General features: G+C 43.5%; 1 protein-coding gene across 5 annotated transcripts in view; it reads left to right on the top strand.

Moving 5' to 3' along the window:
- GPAM (glycerol-3-phosphate acyltransferase, mitochondrial) overlaps positions 1-15,236 on the top strand; it is a 72,984-nt gene extending 57,748 nt beyond the window's left edge. For all 5 annotated transcript variants that reach the window (XM_040255102.1, XM_040255099.1, XM_040255101.1 and 2 more), the window contains 9 exons: positions 1,841-1,956; positions 3,412-3,482; positions 4,462-4,726; positions 5,280-5,416; positions 6,592-6,669; positions 7,342-7,482; positions 8,789-8,978; positions 10,602-10,660; positions 11,344-15,236. In XM_040255102.1, coding sequence (XP_040111036.1) covers positions 1,841-1,956; positions 3,412-3,482; positions 4,462-4,726; positions 5,280-5,416; positions 6,592-6,669; positions 7,342-7,482; positions 8,789-8,978; positions 10,602-10,660; positions 11,344-11,460 — 1,174 coding nt within the window. In that variant the 3' untranslated portion in view covers positions 11,461-15,236. The remainder of the gene's footprint in view (positions 1-1,840; positions 1,957-3,411; positions 3,483-4,461; positions 4,727-5,279; positions 5,417-6,591; positions 6,670-7,341; positions 7,483-8,788; positions 8,979-10,601; positions 10,661-11,343) is intronic.
- The last annotated feature ends 2,009 nt before the right edge of the window (positions 15,237-17,245 follow it).

The following is a 17,245-nucleotide window of genomic DNA, read 5'->3' as shown; positions in this document are numbered from 1 at the left end:
TCAGCATTCAGAAAACTAAGATCATGGCATTTGGTTCCATCACTTCATGGCAAATAGATGGGGAAACAGTGGAAACATTGGCAGATTTTATTTTTGGGGGGCTCCAATTGCTGCAGATGGTGATTGCAGCCATGAAATTAAAAGACGCTTACTCCTTGGAAGAAAAGTTATGACCAACCTAGATAGCATATTAAAAAGCAGAGACATTACTTTGCCAGGAAAGGTCCATCTAGTCAAGACTATGGTTTTTCCAGTGGATGTGAGAGTTGGACAATAAAGAAAGCTGAACGCCGAAGAATTGATGCTTTTGAACTGTGGTGTTGGAGAAGACTCTTGAGAGTCCCTTGGACTGCAAAGAAATCCAACCAGTCCATCCTAAAGGAGATCAGGCATTGGAAGGACTGATGTTGAAGCTGAAACTCCATTGCTTTGGCCACCTGATGCGAAGAGCTGACTCATTTGAAAAGACCCTGATGCTGGGAAAGATTGAAGGTGGGAGGAGAAGGGGATGACAGAGGATGAGATGGTTGGATGGCATCACCAACTCAATGGACATGAGTTTGAGTAAACTCCCTGAGTTGGTGATGGACAGGGAGGCCTGGCACACTGCAGTCCATGGGGTCGCAAAGAATCAGACGTGACTTACCGACTGAATTGAACTAAACTGAAGATTTATGGAAGTTCTTTATACTGAATATCTGTTATTTCTTATATCGGACTTCCCAGGTGGTGCCAGTAGTATAGACTGCCTGCCAATGCAGGAGACATAAGAGATACTGGTTTGATCCCTGGGTCAGGAAAATCCCCTGGAAAAAGGCACGGTGACCCACTCCTGTATTCTTGCCTCGAGAATCCCGTGGACAGAGGAGCCTGGCAGGCTACAAAGTCCATAGGGTTGCAAAGAGGTCGGACATGACTGGAGTGACTCAGCACACACAGATTTCTTACATTGCATGGAAAAAATTGGTTACCTTTGTTAAGGCTGTTTATATTCTTGTTTTTACTTCCTCCCTTGAGTAATTTTTCTAGTAATTTGGTCTAGTAACGGATCTTGAAGTGATGTTTTTGTGTGTTAGTTTGAAGGTTTTTGATTATTTGGATCTTAAAGTCCTTTTGATTTTGTGAATCATGTATGAGTTCTTATTTGATTTCTGTTTTTGAATACTTGAAATGTTCTTTTTGGTAGTAGTTTAGCTTATGCATATTGCACATTCATGTAACATGTAAAAGAGTTTCTTATGTGAATTTTCCAGAATTCAAATCAAATGGTCACTGAGAGAAATATTAAGCCTTTTAAAAAATATGTTTAAATATAGAATTTTTGAAACTGTTTTAAAATGGAGCATCTTGTTTTATGCATTTTTTCTGCCAGTGAGTTCTGAAAGTGATGTACCAACAGATTACTTAGTCATAAATAAATAACATGCTGTGTTCAGGAGAGTGTCTTAAATATAATGAGGTAGGTATGTGTTAGTTACTCAGTTGTGTCCAACTCTTTGCGACCCCATGGGTTGTAGCCCACCAGGCTCCTCTGTCCATGAAATTCTCCAGGCAAGAATACTAGAGTGGGTAGCTGTTCCCTTCTACAGGGGATCTTCCTGACCCAGGGATCGAACCCACATCTCCTGCATTGCAGGCAGGATCTTTACCATCTGAGCCACCAGGGAAGCCTATAATGAAGTATATTTTGGAGTAAAACAACTCATAGAAATAATCTATTTGTGGTTTAAATTTAGAATATGTAGTGAAGTATTTAATACATTTGTATCTCATGTCATTTGCTTTGTGAAAGATTGGGGTTATAGAGGTCTAATTAAAAAAAATACAAAAAACTTTTTAGACCCAGTGATGCTGCTGACGAAGGTACAGACACGTCCATTAACGAGTCCAGAAATGCAACAGATGAATCCCGCCGAAGAAGACTGATTGCACATCTGGCTGAGCACATTCTCTTCAGTGAGTAGAATTCCACTCTTTCATTCCGTAATTCAGATTCAGTGTGAGGCAGCGTGAGCCATACAGGTTTTGGAATCTGCCAAAGTTAGATTCTACTTCTGGCTCTAGAACTAAGTAAGTTATTCGAAGGCAGATCATGCTGAGAGGATTTGAGATAACTGAATGAAACATCTCACACAGGGCCAGATAATTAGTAGATGCTCATGAACTAGTCTCTCTGAACCCATTCGTGGTACAGCTTCTAGGTTTATGGGTGCACGTCCCTTTCCCCTGTGACGTCATGATCCTTTTTATTTGGTAAATATTGTGTGTCCTTTGCATGTAAAGCTTTATTCTAGCTGTGGGGACTACACATTGAGTCATTGGCTCTGTACCTAAAGAGGTTCTGCTCTTCTCAGTGGGATGGTTGTACACTAGTAATGCAGTGGGAGTGAATCAGAGTGGAGTGAGTTATGTGCAGAATTAGCCATCCTTAATTGCAAGTGGCAGCATTGTATTACGTTGTAGAGGCTGCTTTAAGGTCGGAAGCAGCAATAGCTTGGAATTTCTTCACCCTGCCCTGTGCCTCCTCCCCATCAGGTTAGGCCCTCCACGCTTGCTGTCTGTGTGGAGGCATCCTCACCTCATCTTGCTCCTTTCTGCCTAGCCGCTGCTGCTATTGCTTTACGCTGGACCAAGATCCTCTTTTCTGAGGACGTCTGATGGAGTCTCTGCTTAAATCCTGGATGCTGAAAATAATACATCCTTAAATGTTGAAAAACTGGAAAGTAAAGATAAAACCCACTACCCAGATGACCAGATGGGTTGCTGTCTAGTCTATAAAACTATTTTTTTTTTTGCAGTTTTGTGCTGTTTTCCATTTATAAAACAAGTATTATGAAAGCTTTTTAAATATACTTTTTAAAGGCCAAATATATGTGGTACTGGGAACTTTTTTGTTTCTTAAACACTCGAGGTAACATTAATTATGAATGAAGTATTCATGAATTCATTATCATCTCAGAAAACCCAGAAATGGTGTGTTTATCTTAGATTATTCCATAGATATTCTCATATTTGATTTGTATGATTATAAATTTCTACAAATTTGGAATATTGAGTTATGGTCTATAGTCATTCTCAGATGTCTGTCTGTCCCCTTCCTTCCTACCTCTGACCTGCCTCTGGTCCAGGTTGAAAAGAGGAAGTTAAAATCGATTTCTGGGTTGAGGGTAGACCTATCTTAGACTGAATTCTATTATATGAGCAATGATCTCTAATGAGCTTCCACTGGTCCAGAGCAAATTGTGATTTCCCTTTGGTGAATCAGGTATAATAAATACAGTAGAAGACTTTTATAGTTTTCCATGTTCCTAATTAAGATACTTTTTTTTTTTTTTTAAGATTTAGGTACTTTGTAAAAAGTTTCAGCTATATTAAAAAGGCACAACTAAAAGGTTTGTGTTTGCCTTCCAGCTGCTAGCAAGTCCTGTGCTATTATGTCGACACACATCGTGGCCTGTCTGCTCCTCTATAGACACAGGCAGGTACGTCTGCAGTCTCACTGGAGTTCAACAGAAAGCAGGAAATGCTTTGTCAGCTTTTCAGATGCTTGTCCACTGATAGATTTGGCTCCCTTCCAGCTAGTCCTGTGAGTGAAAGTCACTCAGTCGTGTCTGACTCTTTGTGACCCCATGGACTGCCAGGCTTCTCTGTCCATGGAATTCTCCAGGCAAGAATACTAGAGTGGGTAGCCATTCCTTTCTCCAGGGGAATCTTCCCAACCCAGGGATCGAACCCAGGTCTCCCGCATTGCAAGCAGATTCTTTACCATCTGAGCCACCAGGGAAGCACAGTCCTATGAGATGAACAGTAAAATAATCTGAGGACTCTGCCCACAGGGGCTTACAACCCAATGGAGGAAGACATCTGTATGAAAAAAGCCTCAGGGACTGTTCTATCTGACAGTAAGGTATTCTTTGAAGAATACAGTTAATGGAAATAAGGCATGTCTTTTGACATATAGAAAATATTCTGATTGTAATGGTTTCCAAGCTGTTTGACTTGTATTTAGGACTTGCACTCTGCTTTCCTACAATACACTTCTCTAAGCCCTGTGATGGGAAAGACAGTCTGTCTGTCTCTGTTGCAGTCATGTTCTGAATACCAAATGTAGTGCCAATATATAAATACCAGCCCTCAAATTTGAGAAATTCTTGCTAAAAAATAAGCACTGCTTCTTTCCAGAAGGTGGCTTTTTCCCTTTGAGACCTTACATGCTTCATCATGTTTTGTGGCTAGAATATGCTCTGGACGTGAAATATCTTGACATTCCTGCTGGACAGCTTTTTAACCAGTTTTCTAACTTTCTTTATACTGGTGGTCTGGCTTTTTTTTTTTTTCCCTGACAGCAAACTTCAGGAAAGCCAAGGCAAGGGGAAAAAAAAAAATCCTTGGGGCAGTCTCTCCATCGTTTGAGAAGTGGGTTTTGTATTCTCATGAGACCACTTCTGTTTGTTTTTATAGGGAACTGACCTCTCCACATTGGTGGAAGACTTCTTTGTGATGAAGGAGGAAGTCTTGGCTCGTGATTTTGACTTGGGTTTCTCAGGAAACTCAGAAGATGTAGTCATGCATGCCATACAGCTGCTGGGAAATTGTGTCACAATCACCCACACCAGCAAGAACGATGAGCTTTTTATTACTCCTAGCACAACTATCCCGTCAGTCTTTGAACTCAACTTCTACAGCAATGGGGTGCTCCATGTCTTTATCATGGAGGCCATCATAGGTATGTCAGGCCCTGAAGTATTTTCATGGCAAATCAAGTGGCCAAAAGCACGTGATGGTATCTACTTCAGTTTGGATGACAGTCCCTGGTTTCAGGGAATGTGTTGCTGTAGTTTTATTTCTGAAATAAAAGTGTCATCTGTTGTTTCACTGATTATAGCTTATTTTTATATTTGCTATTCAGTGAGTAGTAACTGAACTGCTGTATACATAGTATCACATGATTTACCAAGTAGGAGAGGTCAGATGTCTTGCTGCCCAGGATCTGGAAATCTAGTTGAGATGAGACATACTTGTGGTAGTGAAGTGAGTCGGGGGGAACAGAGGAGATGGAGGGCAGAGGGGATGGAAGCCTTTGAAGAAGGTCTGACAGGGTTGGGAGCACATGGAATCAGAAGTAAATTCTGAAGGGATTTACTTAAATTTCCGTGAACGCAGATAATTATTTTGGATGTATCAGCGATCTTTTGTGGTAGTCCAGCCAGTCTGAGCCTCTCCAAGGTTTTTCTTGGAGATCTAAGGCTGCAGCTTCGCTGATGCTTTTACTTTCTCAGCCTGCAGCCTTTATGCAGTTCTGAAGAAGAGGGGCCCAGGAGGGCCTGCGTCTCCCAGCTTGGTCAGCCAGGAGCAGCTAGTACGCAAGGCCGCCAGCCTGTGCTATCTGCTCTCCAGTGAAGGCACCATTTCTCTCGTAAGTGAAGACTCTTTAGTGTCTCCTCTTCTCTTATTCTTGAGCATATTAATAAGAACATAAAACGCTTTCTTCTTAGAGAATTTTTGGTCTATTACTGAAGCTTTGCATCCTCCTCCTGGGTCTCAGTGGCCACCGGACCATTGCGTTGTTACTGCCTTGGTTTGCTCTCGGGGTCACTGCTCCAGAGAACCCTTCCTGTGCTGTGATGTCTCCAAGGGCTCAGCGTTCTCCATCACTCAGACCCAGAGGCCCAGAACCTCGGATCATGCATAAGCCACTGGGTCAGGGGTTTGTAAATGATGAACATGCCTGCCCATGGATGAGAGAAACCTAGAAGCTGAGAGTCAGAAACAGTCTTAAAACTCTTCTGCTCAGCCCCTCCTCCAAATGGGGGAACTAAGGCCCAGCAGAACTAACGAGCATTTATGTTATATTTGAACACTTCTAGACATTTATAATGAGGCATACATATGAAGCAGTAGAGGGTTTTTTTTTTTCCCCTCAAAGTCATCAATGAATAAAATTCTTATTTTAAAGTCTGTTGTTTTCCACTTATGGGAATGTGTCCTGGGACATTTCTGAGAACAGGTGTTGGGAGTACAGCCCTCCTCCACAGCATTGCCTGTATATGTTATATTTGTGTCCTGTTGTGGAATCTGTTTCGCGTGAATCTGGGGGGCAGGATGGGAGAGAAAAGGGTAGATAAGGCTCTCAAGGTTGACGTTGTCTTTCGCTTGGGTTTTTTTTTAATTAATTGAATACATATTCCATTTCCTCATCCACCACCTTGTGTACAGCATTACTGTAAGATAGATTTTGCAGGGAAATTGTCTTATAAAGGAAAAAGATGTAGGGGCTGCTGGTCACGTAGCCCTTCTGAGGCTGCACTCTACTGGAGGGGTGGGGCTGGGGAGACTCGGCTCAGGAGCTCCGTCTGCGGGTGGTGCCTCACTGGGCGCTCTGCCAGTCAGGTAACAAGGCCTCTTCTCGGACTTTGTCCACAGTGTGAGCTTGTCAAGAGGGTGGCGTCGGAAAGCTTAGTGCTTGACTAGTGGAGTGAGGCAGGTGATACCATGGAAGTATTTGGCAGCCACTTTGTACACTGTTTTCTGTCTTTAAAAAAAATAAGTGGAAGACCATGAGATTTACACTGAAATGCCTTTTCTTTGCAGCCCTGCCAGACCTTTTACCAAACTTGCCATGAAACAGTGGGCAGGTTTATCCAGTATGGCATTCTTATAGTGGCAGAGGTAAGAAGGCTAGCTTGCTTTTGTTTGCCTTTAGTTTCTTGTTCTTTATTATTTTTTCTACCACCCACTTTACCAATGATTCCATTTGATGTGTGTGTGTGTGTGTGTGTGTGTGTGTGTGTATAGAGAGAGAGAGAGAGAGAGAGAGTCATGTCCAAGATGAGATGAGAAAAATAGGAATGGAGAGAGTAAATGTCTTTCGGAATGGTTTAATATTATTTTGGTTCCTTTTATGTAACTGGTGTTGCGTAAAGCATATCTTGACTTGGTTCCATGGCATCCAGAAGCCTGTGTTCCAAGACCAGATCTTCTGCATATCCATGTGCTTGTAGCTTTCATGTGTACATTTTTCTTTTTTGAGGTTTTGTTTTAATTTTGGCAGCTTCTGTATAAAGGCTGTGGCCTGGGAAAGTAGATGCCAGTTTAGCAGAGCTGATGGTACTTTAATTGACATGGCTGGTAGCTTTCACCCTCACTGTTTCTTTTCTTCCTTCCTCCCCTGCTGTCTCCTGGGTGATCTGGGGTTTGGAGAGGGTGGTGGACTGATCTCATGCCTGGCTGGACGGAACAGAGGAGGGGAGGGCATGAGAGAGGGCGACTTTGGGGTCCAGCCGGGTGGGCGTTTGTGTGCCTGAGCATATTTATCAAGTGTTGGTCATCTCCCTGGCATAGCAAGATGATCAGGAAGATATCAGTCCTGGTCTTGCTGAGCAGCAGTGGGATAAGAAGCTTCCGGAACCTTTGTCTTGGAGAAGTGATGAAGAAGATGAAGACAGCGATTTTGGTGAGGAGCAACGAGATTGCTACCTGAAGGTACTTGGGTGAAGAATCTGGGTGGACACCACAGTGCTGAGTTGAGGCTCATGTTGCCACAGATTGACAGGGTGCTTAAAAACTGGGACTCACTTTCTGCCCAGTGAAGGCACTGAAACTGAATTGAATTAATACCTGAAGTGATTCAGTCTGGGGTATAGATAAATGGAAGAAGAGACAAGAGTCTCAGCTCTCAGGAAGATGAACGTCATAGATGATACCTTTCGTGACCGTCTCTCCAGAATGCACGGGTGCAGACCGGTAGCCATCCCTGCACTCCCTGTTGAAGAGGCAGAGGTTCTGTTCAGGCATCACTGAACAAGGCAAGGCGGCACTGTGCCAGGTGAGGGAGAGGAGGAGTTCACGTTCCGCTGCCGCTGGCCCAGTTGCTCTGCTTGAGTCGTGTTCCGTCTTGCCATCGCTCCCAGAATTTCATGCATCAGGCTCTTTGCCTTCATTTAAGCAAATCCTGTCAGAAGATTTGATTTTTAAAAGATTGATGGTCCCTGCTTTAGAAAAAGTGATTTTGTCTAATTTGTAATTTTAGCAATCAGTAAGAATGACCCTACTTTTCTGAATACCCTAAGTGCATTGCTTTCTTTGCAGTGGGGTAACGCGTGCACACACACACACACACACACACACACACACGCATGTGTGCATGCACAGGCATACACATACATACATAGGCATACAGACTCAGAGTCCAAGTGACTTTTGGGGTTTTTTCCTTTTAGGTATTACTAGTTTCAAAATGGGGCAGTCATCTTGCCCCAGGGAGGCTTATCTGAATGTGCACGTTTCTGGGGGGCCACTGTGAGCCCCCACTGCGCAGAGCACCTCATCACCACCACCACCTTTTCCTGCGGTGCTGGGCTGGGCCAGAGACCACGTGGGCGTGGCCGCCATGAGGGCTGGGAGGGACCGAGATGACGTCAGGGGTCGAGGCATGTGGCCTTCTGTGCACTTGAGGGACTGCTGAGCCAGGCTTCAAAGCCTGGAGGGTCCAGCCTGGGCACCAGCCATTTTCAGTGATGACAGTATGTCATAATTATGTTGTTCAAGTACAACCGTTTTTTCTAGGCAGCTGTTCAATGAACGTAAACCTCAAATACCATGAGAGTCGCTGATTACAATAAAGAACACATTTCAAAACCCGTGGTCATCTCCAGGGGTGATTCTGGGCCCACGGAGCGGTAGGCTGCTTCTGTGTGGGGCAGCGAGGGACCGCCTTCTTGAGCTGCTGGTGCTCCGAGGCGGTGCCTCTGTCCCCCCAACGACTGGGTCTCCACTCTCGCCCTCCCAGGTGAGCCAGTCCAAGGAGCACCAGCAGTTCATCACCTTCCTACAGAGGCTCCTTGGGCCTCTGCTGGAGGCCTACAGCTCTGCCGCCATCTTCATTCACAACTTTGGCGGTCCAGTTCCCGAGCCTGAATTCCTGCAGAAGCTGCACAAATACCTGATTACGAGAACGGAGAGGAGGGTTGCCGTGTACGGTACGTGGGCCCCTCTCTTGGCTTCTTTTGAAAGCTATGTCGTTTTTGATTACAGGAATCTGCTCATTGCAGATAGTTGGAGAAAAAGAAGGCAAAATTATCCTGACCTCTCACTCCATGGATTGCTCCTACTACCTCTTTGGGTGTGTTGTATAAATTGAATTACACAGATTATACACTCATTTCTGGCAGTTTTATCCTAACATTGTAAGCGAGATTCACACATGCTGTTGCATGTAGTTTATTCCTGTTGTGTTATAGTATTCCACTGTATAAATATTTACCACATTTCATTGATTCCTATCCATCACTGATGGATATTTGGGCTTTGCAGTTCAGCGCTCCTCTGAATAGTGCTGCCGTGAACATGTTTGAGTGTGTCCTTGGGTAAACAAATGGACTTATTTATGTAGGCCTGTACAGGAGAATTGCCTGTTCGCAGGGTGTAGTGTGTTTGGCGTTAGTAGGTGTGGTCCAACAGTTCCCGAGTGCTAAACCCAGGAACTCCCAGCAGCAGTGTGCACCGCTCTTGCGCACCACCCCCAACCCCACCCGGCACCTCGTTCTGTCTCTTATGGAAAAGGTGTGATTGGGGTGGGAGTAGCATTCTCTACAGTTATGCTTTAGGACTGCAGCTACTTTGACTCAATAATTTTTAAAGCCATGACAGATCTAGATATTTAGATATCTAGATATTTAATCTAATCGATCACTAGATATTTATCTAGAGATACCTGCTGCTGCTGCTGCTGCTAAGTCACTTCAGTCGTGTCCGACTCTGTGCAACCCCATAGATGGCAGCCCACCAGGCTCTGCCATCCCTGGAATTCTCCAGGCAAGAACACTGGAGTGGGTTGCCATTTCCTTCTCCATTGTGTGAAAGTGAAAAGTGAAAGTGAAGTCACTCAGTGGCGTCCGACTCATAGCGACCCCATGGACTGCAGCCCACCAGGCTCCTCCATCCATGGGATTTTCCAGGCAAGAGTACTGGAGTGGCTTGCCATTGCCTTCCCCAGAGAAAGCTAGAACTCTACAGAGTGGCATATAGAGAGATGTATAGCTACATCTCTAGCTGTGTCTCTAGATTGAGATCAAGACCTAGAATCGCCTCACTTTAGAGACGACACTATTCCAGATCATGCAGCTAGTTAAAGGGCAGCCTGGGTTTAGAATTCCTTTTCTCTGACCTCTGGGCTTGTGCTTTTTCTGGTTCCACTGCAGTAGGCGTCATCTATGCATTCCTGCACAGTTTAAAAGAACTATATTCTGGCTCATTTGAGTCTCACAAAAACCCTTCAAGATGGATATTTTGGGTATTTCTCTTACCCTTCCTCTTCTCTCTGTCCTTCCCTGCCTCCTCCCCTTCCTCCCTCCCTTTTTCTCTTTCTCTCCCTACCCCTATCTCCATCTCCCCCTGCCCCCCCCAAAAGATGACAGAGTAAATTTGAAGAAAGAGCAGACCCTTTGCGGCCTCACAAGTGACTGGTAGAAAAGGGAGCTTGGCGCAGTCCTCGGACTTGCTCTGACCTCCTCCCAGCCTTCTACACTCTCTTCCCGTGGATATTAGGGTTTTCATTGTCCCTGGGCCTAAACATTTGACAGGGCCTGATTCTTTCTCCACAGCTGAGAGCGCCACTTACTGTCTTGTGAAGAATGCTGTGAAAATGTTTAAGGATCTCGGGGTGAGTGTCCACCACTTATGGTACAAGAGCATGTGTTCACTTCTGTCCTTTTTGTTTAGATCTAATCTGTCTGAGTCACCTTTGGGTTGGGCTGGACCCTGAGAGAAAGCAGTTTCTGCAGGATTAATCATGCAGGCATTTCTGGGGATTGGGAGGAGGAGGGGCATGTTGAAGGTGAGGCCCCTCAGTACAGATTTATTTGCATGTTCCAGAATTGTCCTGTTTTCCTCTTCATCCTAAATGAAGGTGTCCATGTGTTTCAAGATTCTGCTGCAGTTTTGGTGGGGATGTTAATTATGCCATATGATTTTCAGTTATTTTCTTGTGTTTTTACCAGTATTGCTAAAAGTATCCTAAGCTATCCTTTATCTTCACAAATTACTTGGGACATGAGTTCCATGGAGGTACTAGTGGTCTTTGTAAGGAACTCTTCTGTGACTTTATTCTAACATAAAATTTAAAATCTAGTACACTAGTAAACCCCACACCTGCCCCCATAATCTCCCACCCCTGTAACCTTCCTACCCTGTGCTCACACACACCCTACACGTACATTTTCTTAAAGCGTGGATATGGCTTTATGTACCTTACTGCCCATCAAGTAAGGGTTGGTGACAGAAATGTCTCCCTGCCCCCTTACCCCTTTTCGTTTGTCTTTAATTTAATCTAAACTTTCTCTCTAGGTTTTCAAAGAGACCAAACAAAAGAGAGTGTCTGTTTTAGAACTCAGCAGCACTTTTCTACCTCAATGCAACCGGCAAAAACTCCTGGAATATATTCTGCGTTTTGTGGTGCTGTAGGTACCTTCGGGCACCTCTGGCAAGTGACAGGCGTGGGACCAGTTCCTCGTAGGCTCTGCCTATGGCACGAGAGTGGACGGTGCCGTCGTGTGGTCGGGCCTGACCTGTCCTGACACGACCTCCTGGAAGACAAGTGCCTTCTCTCCTCCATGATCTGTGATGGCTGGACACTGATGTGACACAGCCCCCTACAGGTCACACCATGGGGGCCCCAGCCTCCATTTGCAGTTCATGATCAGTAGATTGCAAAATGAAATTTTGGAGTTTATTGAAGATTTACATTCTAAATATAACAGTTAGGGACTTATTGCTGTGATGGACACAAATGAAGTTAATTCTAAGACTGAATCTTGTTTAGTACACTTAATGCTGTCAGGTAATTTGTTGGTATATGTTCTGATTAATGCTTCCTTGAAAAATAACTGAATCATCCATTCACTGGTTCTTGTTTTTTTCGGTTTTACCTATGTCCATGGTAGCTAACCGTTAGATGGGAACATTTTTTTTCCTCACAAAGTGCTTTACAAATGAATGGGCTGCTCACACCTAGGTGTCACTGTGCTCTCTGTTGTAGTCAGGCATAGAAAGTGTTGTAAGAGCTGAATGAAAACACAATATTCATTTAGGTCAGGAATAGCGATAATCGGACCAATCAGCTCGTACCAGGAAATAAATTTGGCTGGTGAAATTCAAGATAAACTAGGCCGGAAAACTGACTTTGAAAATGTTTGCTCATGTGAAAAAGTGCCATTGAGTTTTAAATGACAGGCAAGTATTTAGGAGCAACTCCTGTTTTAGGTCTGTGTTCCTTCCCTGCCACCCCTCCCCCGACCTCCTGCCTCAGGCAGCACCTGCCTCTCAGGTACAGTTGTGTCTTGGAGACAGCAACTGTCCTAACCTATTAGCTTGGCCTGATCACCTGTGTTAGTGTGACGTGCTCTGGCTGCAGCCTCATGGCCCAGCCCTCTTACGTCCTGTAGACTGGTTGTATGCTTTTGAGTGGCTGGTACCCACTCAAGTTGGGCAGAGTGGGTTGTACATCACATATGTGATGGCCCTGCAGACTGGCATTTGTAGATTTTTTTTAGCTTTGAGAAAAAGAAAACCATGGTTCTTTACAAATATACATGGGTTATTTTCCTAAACCCAGATGCCATATGGTGGCAAATAATTATGAAAAATTGTTCATAACAGGTAGGTGCCTTTTTTGTGAGCAGGGATCATAATTGTTCGCTAATTGTGGTAATGATGGTGATTTCTTAAAGATCATGTGATAGAAAACGTTTTCTAACAGCTGTTTCTTCTTCTCTCTGTGGTTTTATGGAATTAGGAATTTTTCCTGACAAATACTGCAGGTAACCTTTGAATTTAATAGAAAGGTACTGAGAATTAAAGTTTGTACTTTTATCAGCTTGGATTTTAAACACTAATAATGTCTTGTGAGTATTCTGTGTGTGTTGGGAGAGGGAGAAATACTGATTGGCATTTCACATTGTATGAAATTTTTGAAACTCAGAGCAATAATGCCATGCTATTGTGATTTTCTTCCACTCTTCTCACATTCCACACTTAAAACACGTTTTCTTTATAGGAGCTCACATCCCATTAAGCCATTGTCAGTGTTCCAGTGGCTGTGATGTGGAGTGGCATCTTCACGGCGTTAACATTCCATTTTACGTCCTAAGTAGGATTGAGCTCTGTGTTTTGGGGAACAGCCAGGGAAGCTTATTTATCCCCTTGTGTGTTCCTTGTCTAGGTAAGCAAACGTTTCACTAGTCTATTTTACTCGTCCATGAAATTATAGACCAAGGGTTACTCAGACTGTCTAAGTCAAGGTTGGGACTGACCTCTCTGTGGACTCTGCTGCCCCGCCTGTGACTTCTGCTAAGAGCTGCTGCTTCGCCAGCCTGAGCAGGGAGCAATGGCTTCTCTGGCTCTATCTGCCCTTTCAGTTGGTTTGTTTTCTAGAAATCTACTCAGATGCTTTGGGGAATGCAATGTATGATTTGCTAGCTCTCTCACCACTTAACTCACTGTGAGAATAAATATGCATGCTTTCTGTAATTAACTGGTGCTTTGAAAACCTTTTTTAAGGAAGACAAATCTCAACCAAAGTTCTGCTCATCCAGACAAGCTCACCCTTGCGTTAATTTTAGCACAGCTCATTCTTTCGTGCCTCATTACTGAACAAACATCCATCATCCCGGTAAGGCTTCCAGATACCACTGTTTTGCTAAAAGATTTATTCTCCTTATTTTCCAAAAGTGAATGGCTTTCACGTAAGATTAAATGAACTAGGTGCTTGTAAATAATTTATTACCGTTTACTGCATTTCTATAATACTGAAATGCATGCCCTTCAGGGGAAGACAGACTGTGAGTTGAGTTTAAAAGCAAACCAAAAGACCCAGTAATAAGCAATATGAAGCTACACTCTTTGAAAATGAGAAAGTCCTAAGAAATTCAAAAGAGAAGAAGGCACTTTCGCTCCTAAGAGAAAAGGAAGGAAGTAGCGTGAGGTGTGTAGAACTTGTGACAGAGAAAGGACTATGAGTCTGTGCAGCCTCATGAAGTCACAAGGGCGAGTGGAGGAAACGCATCAGGGACCGCAGTGAATGTAAACTCAGATTGTGGAATTTCCAATCCTAGGAGCAAACCATTTCCCAGAGTTCTGCGTGTATATGAGTGCTCTGTGAGATGTTCTTAGGTGTTTTGTAGAAAAAGTGTTGCTGGTAAAATTAATTTGCACATGAAGCCTCATTCCTAGAAACTCACAGTGCGCTCTAGCACAGTAAGGGCTCAGGGCCCGCCGGTACCAAGTCTGTATTAACCCAGCATTTCCCAATCTGTGCGACCCCAAAGCCTTTTTCCTCTTTGGAACACCCCTATGGACCTCTCCTGAGGTTCACAGAAAACATTTTGGGAAACACTATGTTATGTATTTCTGTAAGAGGACAAGGCAGTAACTGCCAGGTGGCACAGAGGCATGTCTGCATGGATTTTGTACGCTCAAACATTGTGTTTAATGGATGTATGCTTCCTCCCCTGGAGACAATAAGCACAGAAAACTATCGTATAGGTGGTCAGAGCTCTTCGATGAAAGATCAGCCCTCAATGTGTCTGGGTTCTTAACTGAAAGGAGCAAAATTAACACTAGGATTAATTGGAGTAAAAAAATTAAGATTTTAAGTCAGACCTAGCAGAAGATATTGCACAATCAAATGCAGCTTTTTATCCACAAATAGTTCTAGTGTTTAGAAATGATAGGACCTGCCACTGAGGTTTATCAGACTTAATTTGGATGTAAATCTGTTTTTTAAAGCACTCTTTTTAGGAACTTGAGACTTGGCATCTGGCATTTCAGTTTAATACAAAAATGATGGCATTTGAAAGAGACTTTTGACTTTATTTCTAAACATCTAAAGTTCTGAAATGCCTTGATGGAAGGTGTTAAATTGTTTACCTGTTGTACAAAGAAATGTTAGATTGTTGTAAAAAGGTTGATTATAAAGTACCATAAAATAGCATGGTGTGATGTTGTGAATGAACTGATTTGGAAATATGGATTGAATTTTACGCCTGTTAATATATTGTAAGAAGCACAGAGGTGTAGCTTTGTTTTAATAAACCAAAAAGTGAATATATTCTTGATGTCTTGTATCTGTCGTTAAAAGTTCCCTACATAATTCGTTATACAAACACTTCTTGTTTCACTTCATATAGACCATGATTAAAATGCTTATAGGAAACAATCTTAAATAAATTTGTGAACCTGCAGTGCATGATTTTATTATTGACCCAGAGCTCTTCAAATTTGATCAAGCATTTGGGTTTGTAGATATCTACAGCTTAGCTACTGCCCTTCTCAGTAAATATTCACACCACAGAAATATTCTTTGGGTTTCTGTGACTATTCCTTTAAACATGGTGCTTCTGTCCTTCTAATATGTTTAAGTTTATAAAAGTATGAATGGAAGTCTTGGGTTTTTCCCACTAGTTCATAATAGTTGCTCAAAATAGTTTACTTTTTTTGACAAATAGGACAAGTTCTTTATTGGAGCGCTGTTTTCAGTGGATGCTTTGGATTGCTCAGATGCAGCCTTCTGTCGACAGTGTGCCCCCTGGAAAGGGTGTTCAGTGGGTGCCTGGTGACACCATCCATGCCCTTGGGGTGCACGACAGCACATGATGGAGCTGTGAACCCGAGCAACACCCAGGGCCATCCCATCTGTTCTGTGCCAGCCCCTCTGTCTGAACTTTGTACTTTGGCCCCTTTGGTCTCTGGGGTGTTGTTGCCATGACTTTGCCCTCACCCTTGGGTGTACTCATTCTTTCCTTTGCATTAGCAACTTTCTTTTTGCTGCCAAATATGGCCTTCACTTGATCAAAGCAAAATGCCTCCTTTAACAGCCACTTATTGTCTTTAACTGGATATTAATTTTGAAGCCTGGTCTTTTCATGTTTAGTCCTGTATTCACTGATTTTAGTCCTGCTTATTCCCTTTTTTAAACACCTTACAGTCTGTCTGATACACACACAGCTAGTAAAATTCTAACCTCCAAATACAAAGCATTATGTTGTCCACAGCACCTGTGATGTCCACAGGATGGCCATTATTAGCCATCTCTGTAGATGCCAGCATAGCTCCTGCACTTTGTGACTTGTACCAGAAAGCTTGGCATCTGGATGGTTCTCAGCCCTCAATCTAGGAAAAGGAAGACTTGTCAAAGTTGTGTTCTGTGTGTAGATTTTATATGGCCTTTGAGATCAGTTTTTCTTATTTTTAAAGAAAAGGAATATAGCAGAAAGAGCATGGGGTCTGGGGAACAGAACTTAAAGGATTGACTCTGGCTCTCTTGGCACATGCTGGAAGCCTCTGAGCTAGTCACCTCGCCCCAGTGAACTTGGGTATCCTCTGTGTTGTATGGGGACACCTGGATTTTGATGAAGTGAGGTGGAATGAATGCAGAGGTGTTTTGTAAACTTTAAAAGTGTTGCAGCTGTGTGGTATTTAGGGTTTCCCTGGGGGGTCAGATGGTGAAGAATCGATCTGCAAAGCAGGAGACCTAGATTCAATTCCTGGGTGGGGAACATCCCCTGGAGGAGGGCATGGCAACCCACTCGTGTTCCTGCCTGGAGAGTCCCATGGACAGAGGAGCCTGGCAGGCTACATTCCATGGGGTCGCAAAGAGTCAGCCAAGACTAAGTGACTAACACTTTCACCTTCATTTTCATTTCAAATTTAGGACAGAAAATTTAGCTCTGAAAGGGAACTTGGGAGTCACCTAGTATTCGACACTCATGTTTTACAGAAGAGAATGCCACTGGTGCTCACATAGTAAGTGACGACAGAATCTAGAACAGAAGCAGCATTGTTTGACACTTCAGTCCCATAACCACCAAGCAAATGAAAAAGCACAAGAAAATAAAATGATCAAGTCCCATCCAAGGAAGCAGGACAATCCTTGTGTTTGGTGTGGTGTGGAACTTGGCAAATCACATAAGGACATGAAAGTGGAAGGAAGTTAATTGGCTGCAGCAAAACAATGTGCTGGGCATGCTGGTACCTGGGACTTACTTGTGGGTACAGAGTTGGGCCTGTGCTCAGCACTTTCTATGTATCATCTCAACCCTCTAGGGTTGGTACCATTAATTAGCTCCATCTTACCACTGATGAAACTGAAGCTCAGGGTGAGGCAGTTTGCTGAAGGCTTCTGCCAAGGCAGAGTTCAGATTTGTTCTCCATCATAGTGGCACAGGTTTTCCTGGGTTTGTAAATTCTGCCC

This window comes from Oryx dammah, unplaced genomic scaffold (assembly GCF_014754425.2).
Source record: "Oryx dammah isolate SB20612 unplaced genomic scaffold, SCBI_Odam_1.1 HiC_scaffold_14, whole genome shotgun sequence".
NCBI classification, from domain to species: domain Eukaryota; kingdom Metazoa; phylum Chordata; class Mammalia; order Artiodactyla; family Bovidae; genus Oryx; species Oryx dammah.
This window is presented reverse-complemented; position numbering and strand designations above follow the sequence as displayed.